The sequence below is a fragment of the Heliconius melpomene genome, chromosome 1 (assembly GCF_056956725.1).
Source record: "Heliconius melpomene rosina isolate 202511_hmr_F chromosome 1, ASM5695672v1, whole genome shotgun sequence".
Lineage (NCBI taxonomy): Eukaryota > Metazoa > Arthropoda > Insecta > Lepidoptera > Nymphalidae > Heliconius > Heliconius melpomene.
In genome coordinates this window covers 14,486,676-14,495,476 of record NC_140389.1, presented here as the reverse complement: position 1 = coordinate 14,495,476, position 8,801 = coordinate 14,486,676, and the positions used below count along the sequence as shown (strand labels likewise).

General features: G+C 32.0%; 3 protein-coding genes across 4 annotated transcripts in view; 2 read left to right on the top strand and 1 right to left on the bottom strand.

Annotated features, from left to right (window-relative positions):
• The first annotated feature begins 2,343 nt into the window (after positions 1–2,343).
• Positions 2,344–3,830, top strand: LOC146541631 (seminal metalloprotease 1-like). Its single transcript, XM_085195618.1, has 4 exons — positions 2,344–2,529; positions 2,849–3,036; positions 3,376–3,514; positions 3,667–3,830. The coding sequence occupies exons 1-4, from the start codon at positions 2,466–2,468 to the stop codon at positions 3,828–3,830; spliced, it is 555 nt and encodes a 184-aa protein (XP_085051744.1). The 5' UTR covers positions 2,344–2,465.
• On the top strand, positions 3,380–4,486 carry LOC146541630 (uncharacterized). Its single transcript, XM_085195805.1, has 3 exons — positions 3,380–3,514; positions 3,667–3,809; positions 3,921–4,486. The coding sequence occupies exon 3, from the start codon at positions 3,987–3,989 to the stop codon at positions 4,437–4,439; it is 453 nt and encodes a 150-aa protein (XP_085051931.1). The 5' UTR covers positions 3,380–3,514; positions 3,667–3,809; positions 3,921–3,986; the 3' UTR covers positions 4,440–4,486.
• Positions 4,487–4,606: 120 nt separating this feature from the next.
• Wnt6 (Wnt oncogene analog 6) overlaps positions 4,607–8,801 on the bottom strand; it is a 44,865-nt gene continuing 40,670 nt past the window's right edge. For both annotated transcript variants that reach the window (XM_085189874.1, XM_085189864.1), the window contains exons 3-6: positions 5,899–6,005; positions 5,513–5,716; positions 5,199–5,339; positions 4,607–4,969 (exon numbers count right to left, since the gene is read on the bottom strand). In XM_085189874.1, the coding sequence (XP_085046000.1) occupies positions 4,649–4,969; positions 5,199–5,339; positions 5,513–5,716; positions 5,899–6,005 (773 nt within the window). In that variant the 3' untranslated portion in view covers positions 4,607–4,648. The remainder of the gene's footprint in view (positions 4,970–5,198; positions 5,340–5,512; positions 5,717–5,898; positions 6,006–8,801) is intronic.

Here is an 8,801-nt window from a genome sequence, read left to right as displayed (position 1 = left end):
TTTCCAATATGAAAAATTCTTCTGCTTTTAATAAAGTCAGCCATAAAAAAAAATAAAAGTATACGCTTTAGTAAAATGGACGTTGCAATAAAATTTATTAAAAATTCTTTACATTTATAATTTCTATACAAAGTATCTGCGCTAGGCATTCCTTCTCATATTACCAACTGCAAGATTTTCCCCGCCTTCGCTCTGCAACCTTTATGTGCTTATGAAATTTTATTATTAGGTACAGGTTCATAGGTTTGATAAATTACAATTTTGCAACTTGGGTATTCAAATCAAATATTTTTTATTTTTAAAATGGTTTTTAAAACATAAAAAAATAAATAAAACAAGATGAAAATTTCTAATTAACTTTTATTAATATACTGACATTTTAATCAAAAATAAATGGCCAAATAAAGCTTTAAAGTGGCTTTGTAAACGCACTACCTATCACTGTGTTTTAAACTTATGCTAAAAACAATGAAATGATTTTACGAACCAAGTCAAAGAAATATTTTAAATATAAACAATGAACATACCTGAAGAAATCAAATTCACAACCATTACAAGCAGACGCTTCCCAACTGCACCACGATGTACTTTTTAATATTTAAAAACAAAATGCAGATAACAATTTACTCGTATATTAATGTGTACAGATAATAAAATGAACATAAAATTGCATAATACAGATCTAAGTAACAAGTTAGTTGTAATCGCGTATATTCTGGTAACCATTAAAAGCACGATAACAAATCAAACGATTATTGGCATTTGGCGATCCGTTAAAGAGGTTTGTTTAATAACATCGACGTCCATATCGATGTAAGGCGATGTTCACATTTTATTTATGAGGGTGTATTTTAGAACGCGACGCGAACTGTCATATCTCCGCCATTTTATTTTATTGCGAACGCAACCGTAGAGGAATAGCGGGCAATTTTCTGAAACGGCTTTATTTTCTAACAAAGGATCGATTGTTTTATTGAATATAGGTTTTATATCTAAGCGATAAGGTATATTTTTGTGTGATAGTAACTTTGAAAGTGAAAAGTCGATCGGTGTTGGTGGTCGCGGTGCCGCGGGCTCGTTCCCACGAGTATCGCGCTGAAGAAAATTTATGTTTATGAACTGAGAAATCTGTCATAAGAGATACGAATGGCGCGGCTGAACCTGAAATAGCGTAAATAATTTTTCACACAGGATTTTGCATTTTGCAAGCGAAATTTTACTGTCAATATTTCCAATATGTTTCATGGGAAACAATATATTGTGTTTTTTATGTATTTTTATTGAGTAGTAATAAATTTAAAGGGTTTTTTTTTCAAAGTGTGTGTTACGTTTATCAGGATAGTTCAGTAGGGCGATGGTATAGCGTGTTAAACACAAGCATTGAGGCTTGAGGGCTGTGTCAAACTTAAGCTTATACTTAATTAATTTATTAAATATAAAGTAATTAAAAAGTAAAAGTTTTTTTTAAAATAAATATTATTTATCAGAACATTGTTATGACAAATGATAGTAGTGTTTTATTTAGTTTATGTAAGTATTTACGCAGTAATTGTGGGTTGCATCCTTATTCGGGGGAATGAATTACTTTTATCTTTCTGTTGTAGTAAAACAAAATACAAAAATGAGTTTAGCCACTCAACATTCAATGTATCGAATTTGAGCGGAAAGCGGAGAATCTTGTCGTTAGGTTCCGTCTGTCGTTCCGTAGTAGTTGCTGCTGCTACAGCGTGAAATTGAAAAATCGTCTGTTAATAGTTAACGAAAATGCAGTATTGAATATTTTGCTCAGTTGTTCCTTTTTTCCTTACACCTTTTGTCTACACAACAAAAAAAATCATTCAAATCAGTCCAGTAGTTCAGATATGTGTGTATAAACAGGTAAACAGATACATAAATTTTTAAAAATCATAGATTCTATTAATTATTTTAAGCTATTGCTTGTTTATTCGCAAATATACGACAATTTAATGTACAGACACAATTTTTTACTATTTTAGTATTAGTATTGATAAAATATATAGAAAGTAGGACTATAAAATCAAATACTTGTACATTTAAGTGTTACCTTATATTGAATGTAAACTTTATCGACGGTAATAAAATGGCGAAACTATATAATAATTCTTATAGTGCCAACTGGAACGCTTCTTAGGCAGACATGTTCCAATATATTAATATATGGATATTTTTTATAAGCTGGCAATTAAAATGTAAGTTGTTGACTTTAATTTTTTTAATTTGAAATTATATTTTAATTTGAAATTAATTAATACAAATATTAATATGATATTCGTATGTTTTTGCGAGATTTAGATTTTAGAACTTGCAGTAACAACAACTAATAATAATATTTATTGCTTTTGAATATTTATTTAGAGAAATCGTTAATTTTCACAGCAGAAGCTTTTGCAGCACACGTTTCTAATGACGATGAAGATAGCGGTTTCGATTTTACCGATGAAGAAATGGTTAAGTTTCATATTTGGCCTTTAGGAGTTATACCTTATTACATCGATGACTTCTCTTTTGGTAATGTGATAACAATTCTCTTTCTTTTTCCTATTTCCTATTCCTTGGTACAATCAAATTCCATACGTTTTTTTTAGAATAGGAAAGTAAGTAATATTTTGATTTCTCAAGTGAAACAGCACTAAAAGTGTTATAAATATTTAATAAATGAGAGAAAAAGAATTTAGAATTTGCAAAAGAGAAAATGCTTTGCTTGCCACATAATAATTCAAAACAAATCTCCGTACAGAGATGCTAACAACATTTTTAACGTATAAGAATTTCGACGCAGCTTAATAGGAAGTTTTCTAAAAAAACATGTAATATATCTTATTTTCAGATAAGCCTATACGTGACTATATACGATTTGAATTGGATTTAATTAACAGAGCTACTGGTTTACACTTCACGGAGATTCCCCGACCCCCTGAAGATGATACGACCAGATGGGTATTCTTCGTGAACAGAAAGGGTCAACAAGACTGCACTGATGTCGCATTCAAAAATTTTACAACTGAAGGCGTACAGGTTTGTATATTTATAGCAAGCAGTTCAAGAAAATTATAGTTTAATTTACATCGATGCGATGACATATTCAAGAATTTTTGTATTTTTATGTTTTTTAAGAACATTAGGAAAAATTAGGTAGGTATGGGTTAAAGACGTTCGGTTAATTTTAAGAAATAGAACAAAGCCGAAGTTATTATTTGAATATTAAAACTATAAAGTTATATCAAAAATTAAACTATATTTACTATATTTACTACTAATATACTAGCAATATACAAATTATATATACATTTATAAATTATGGAATCCATTTTGTTATAGGTATTACTTATAGATACCTAAATATTGTTTTTTTAGAGAATTATTTTGGGTTATGACTGTCTCGAAGGTGAAAATTTACCAGGAATTGTACTGGCTACGGTCGGAGTGCCACCCCAGCACAATGCGCCAAATCGGGATGAATTCATCGAAGTTCACCAAAAAAATATATTACCAGGTAAAAAAAGCTAAATCTTTTTCAAATTTATAAATAATATATTATTATTAACTTTTTAGATTATTCTATCATAGGCAGGCAAAGAAAAGTGCCATGCATTCATGTAATTGATTATGTTAACACTGATCTTGGAAATATATAATTATTTACAGATAAATTGTATTTGTTTGAAATCTTAAAAGACAACGAATGGCTTTTCCATAATTTAAGCTACGATATAGAAAGTGCTGGTCATTACAACACCCACCAATATACTTCTAATGGAGCTGCGACAATAACGATTGTAGAGAATGAGGTGGTATTATTTTATCATTAATAGCATAGCGTATTTAAAAGAATATAAAGTGTTAATGTTTTTGTATCTTTATGTAATTATCAGAATGAAAATAATTTACTTTAATTTCAGTTATTAGATAAATTAGAAGGAAGTTATCACCACAAATTAAGCTTAATAGATATAAAAAAAATTAAAATGTTATATAACTATATAGCAAGGAAGAGACACATGCCGAAGTACGTAGAAGGATGTAATAAACTATTTAAGCCTGGTTCTAATATAAGTAATTTTCAAATACCTCAAGATGATGTAAAGCCCTTGAAAAAGCCTAATGAGTACCTCGGCAAAAAATCGAATAAAGAAAAGGGAAATGATAAAAAAGAGAAAACTGAATCTACAGAAAAAAACGTTATTGAAGACAAAAACACAACGGAAACACTTCTACTAGAAAAAACTCATAAAGAGAAGATTCTAGTAGGCAAATTAGAAGAAAATGAGACTGATGTGGAAGATAATAATATAAACGATTCCATTAACATTAACGATTCCGAACTTGAGGAATCAAAAAATGATAATATATCTACATTACACCATAAATCTAATAAGAAAAAAATTTTAGACGAAGAGGACTTTGCAACAAGTGAATAAAATATATGTACATAAAATAAATATATTTCAGTATTACTCTAAAATATGAAATTTCTTCTTTCTAGCTTATCTACATAAGCTAGATACGTTGTCAGCACGATATTAATATAAAATTCTGTAATGTCATTATTATTCTTTATATTTTAAAGATATAAAAAAACAATATCATTTTCTTATAAATATTTATTTAAAATTTAATATCTATCACATTAAACACACGTCTGTACGTCTCGTTTCACGTAACACGTCTCGCATATCACTTCGCAGCACCATTTGAACTGACAATTGCAGTTTTCAGCCTCCCTTACAGTCGTTTGTAGATATCCTCGTCGGCAACAGAGTTGGTCACAGCTGTCTGTTCCCGCTGAACTAATATTACATTGACGTCCTTCAGTTCCTAAAGAACCAGTTTTCAGATTTGGAGAGCAAAAATCTGGTGATTCTTCAGAATAAATTATATCTTTCTTCCCTGGTCTTTTGATATTGGGACTCTCTGGCATAAAACTATCGCCGTCGTTGCTGGATATTACCTGTAGATGAAATCAAACCAAATCAAATTAGCTTCACGCTGTATCTCGTACACAGCAGGATAGGCAGAGGGTACCTAGAGTTAAGTTCCTCCGTTCCCCACTTTCCGCTGAATTCTGGTATTGCGAGTTGAGTGGCGAAACTCAACGCCTCGCTTTGCCTCGACATCAGTGCGAAGAAATGTAAATATAAATATTTTATTTCAAATAATATTAATAAAAACATTGTCACCTTAGCAGCACCTTCAAATCTATCACGCAGTCTATCTCCTACTTCTCTAAAGGCAGGCATCCGCCACCAACAGGTCCTTAGCGTGCAAGAGCCTGATAGGCCGTGACATTTACACTCTACTTTCATGTAATTTTTAATCGCCTAAAAGAAGAAAATAATTGTTATTAGCAGAATTATATAATTAAGACGAAAAGAGATTTCTTTACAAGTCGAATATATAAAAGTTATAAAAAAAAAATATATTTTTTTAACAGAAGACTAATAATTTTAATATACATATATATTAATTAACTGTTATATTCCTAAAAACTTACCAACCTCCCAGCATTATGATTATGAAGTTTGATTAGAGTTTTTATATCGCTTTTTTTTCTGTATCGACTATCCATGAACTCTCTGGACTTTTGTAAACCAAAACGGACGTTATCACTGCATCCTCCCCATTGCCACCTATCTGTTTGTACGGGAGTGGGAACTTGTGGTACTTTTGTTCTACCACGACGTGGTTTTTGTACTTCCTAAAAATAATAACAATTATTTGTTTCTTTAAAAACATTTATTTATAATTGAATATAATTAATTATTAGACATAATAGTTAAGAACAATAAAGGCATTTAAAGAACACTATTTCAACGTTTACTTAAAATTTTAACAAAAGTAAAAAATAAAGCCTTAATTGGTAAAATCTTTTAAACTAACCTTTTCACATGAGCATTCCAAAAGGGATCCTGCAGTACATGCTCTTGTAATAGCATAAGTGACACCGGCCGCCGTGATTGCATTCACAAACCCCGTTTCTCTGGTATCTAAAACAAATATATTAACTTATAGATTAAAATTGAAATTGGATTTCTCTACGTATGTGTGTTCTTATGATTACGCTTCAGGGACCCGAAGTTACAGCGACCCATAATTTAAGGACAAGAAGCTTCAAAATAATTAGTTTTAATTTCCAACTGGCTTCCAAGTTCCATTTTTTCTAAGAGCACCGATATATCCTAAGACAATACTACTTATATTTAAAAAAAAAAAAATATTTCATTCTACGGTTCCATTTTAGTAAATAACTAAGTTTTATTCCTACCTTAACATTTATTTAAAATGCTCAAATGTTTATAATATTTCGACAATTGAAATTTCCAGCTAAAAATAAATTTTAGTACAAAATATGAAATAGCTCATTCAAATAGCAATAAACCTAGAGATTACGCAATAGCGTTTCACAATTTTATGAACACCGCTGTCGATTCGTCACACCAATGCTCTAGGGCTTGTAGGGGAATAAAATGCTGAAGCATAAAGCACCAACACAATGAGTGAAGCTGTTGACCCAAAAATCAATATTCACACGGCCGCTGCAATAAACTACGATGGGCTTCACGAATCGAAGGCTGTTAAATAAAACATGTTGGCGTGACACACGGCTGCTAAGAATGATCAATATGTCGTATATAAGATTCAGGTCGAGTACAGGCTGATGATGATCATGATATAAGATGCATGCAGAAAGCAAATTATTAATTATTTAAGGAATATCATTTCATATAAATAGTAAGGTTTTTTTTAGTGTCACGCTGTATCCCGCACACAACAAGGTAGGCAGATGGGGCCTAGTGTTAAGAGTTCTCTGCTCCGTTTGTCATTTTGCGCTGAAGACATTGTCTGTTGAGTGGTGGAGCTAAACGCCGCACTTTGCCTCGACATCAGAGTAAGGAAATGTAATTTAAATAAAAAGTTATAGGTAAATTTTCAGAAAACCGCCTCATAGCAATGTCCTTTAAAGAATGAAAGTAAAATCTGAATTCCAAAATAGGTATAAGAAAATATTTTTCGCCGTATAATAAAAAAAAAGTACCTTACTCGATCTTAGTCAATATTTACGTTTTAAATGTTCATATAGATTTTACAATTCAAAAAATATATTCCTAGGTTCAACACTGATAAATAAAAAAATTGTCTCCACGTCCATGTGTAAGCTAAGGTGGCTATAACAATTAATGGTGGGTGAAACTGATGTTGGAATATTCAGATGGCATGAATAATGTGAAAATTGTTGTGCTCATCTCAAAGAGCTTCGAACATCGTCTAAATGGACTCTGTTTAGGTCGATGACTTTATATCATTAAATTGATGACTTAAATTTGGATAGGTTCCTTAATAGGTTACTTCTTGCGTGTCTAAATTAACTGTAGATGTACTCTTATGTAGAACCTGATTCAATTTTATAAGTACACACATATCCTTCCTGATCCCCATTAATGTTTCAGATTAAATTTCATTAAGTTCATGTAACTTTAATTATATATTTTATAATTATCCATTGACGAGATAAAAATTTTAACGGGCCATTCGTTGGTAAACTTTTGCGAATGACTTCTACGAAACTGCGTATAAATTAAAGAGAAAAGTAAGATGTAATTAATACCGACATGAAAGGAGGAAGTTAAAAATTAAATAACGTCGTGTATTTGTTACACATGTATTTTTTTTAAAATGCAAAGGAAATTGCAGACATATAGATAGCTTTAAATAATTTTAATAGCTGGATAAGCAGCCAGTATCGAATTACTGATCGTTTAATGTTCGTAATGTTCGGAGATTTGTTCTTAACTACCGTTTAAATAATAATTGAGATAAGCATCAGTAATAACAAATATTCTGATCTCGTTAGCTGTTTCGTACATGTAACATTTAAATATTTCACATAACGTAAATAAGTTATATATTTCCATTAAATAAATATTTATATGCTCCATTTTGTCAAATGGACCTGGAAAAGACCTACAACCATGTGCAATGAGATATTTCTTAAAAGCAACGATGACCTAAATATTTTTATGTGACGTATCAAAAAATATTGTAATATTGTTGAGTTTCTCGAAAAAATATATTTAGATATTTATTATTTAGCATAGGAGTTAACTCAATTTGTGATAATAGCAAGGCATTCATTAAGTTGAGATTAGATAACCAGCTTACGCAATGCGGTGCAGTTGACAGGAGATGGGCATCGGGCGCGCCTATCGATCCCATGCTAATTGGCCCGTATACCGCGGAGAGCGGGGCTGTATCGTCGCTGCATTCCGCCATGACCAGACCGCCACCCGTCCAAAGAGATACAGCAAAATTTATTGCACAAACAATTTATATAATTGACATGCGACAAAAAAGCGAGAGTGCACACCCATCCGACTCAGAATTCAGACGGTAATTACATCACGTCAGTGTTGTCGTCGGTGAATTTCATGAGTATTTTTATCAGCCAGATTAAATTTCGCCAGACATTGTAGTGGATATGCTTCGGATGGAATTATGAAAGGAATGTCAATTTCGAGATATTTTGCTAGTCGTTTAGCGGGCTATCGGAAAAAGTGGCGTCGTTGAAGGGGGAGGAGGAGAGGCGGCATGGGAACAGGTCCGCCCCGCGCGGTTGCTGTCGATACGACAGCGCTGCTGCGACACTCAACCGTCATTATAAATCCGAGGCGGTGAGCTCAGAGCGAAGCATTCCTCGCGCTCCACCCGCGTTATGCGCTGTAATTATCGCAAAACGCGGTCCCGACTCGCAAATATGTCGTCGGGAACGAGGGACATGACATTCT

Coding starts and splice junctions, on each gene's coding strand:
- LOC146541631 (XM_085195618.1), top strand. CDS start 2,466: ATGGTTAAGTTTCATATTTGGCCTTTAGGAGTTATACCTTATTACATC. Junction 2,530..2,848: donor CATCGATGACTTCTCTTTTG/GTAATGTGATAA, acceptor TCTTATTTTCAG/ATAAGCCTATACGTGACTAT. Junction 3,515..3,666: donor CCAAAAAAATATATTACCAG/GTAAAAAAAGCT, acceptor AATTATTTACAG/ATAAATTGTATTTGTTTGAA.
- LOC146541630 (XM_085195805.1), top strand. CDS start 3,987: ATGTTATATAACTATATAGCAAGGAAGAGACACATGCCGAAGTACGTA.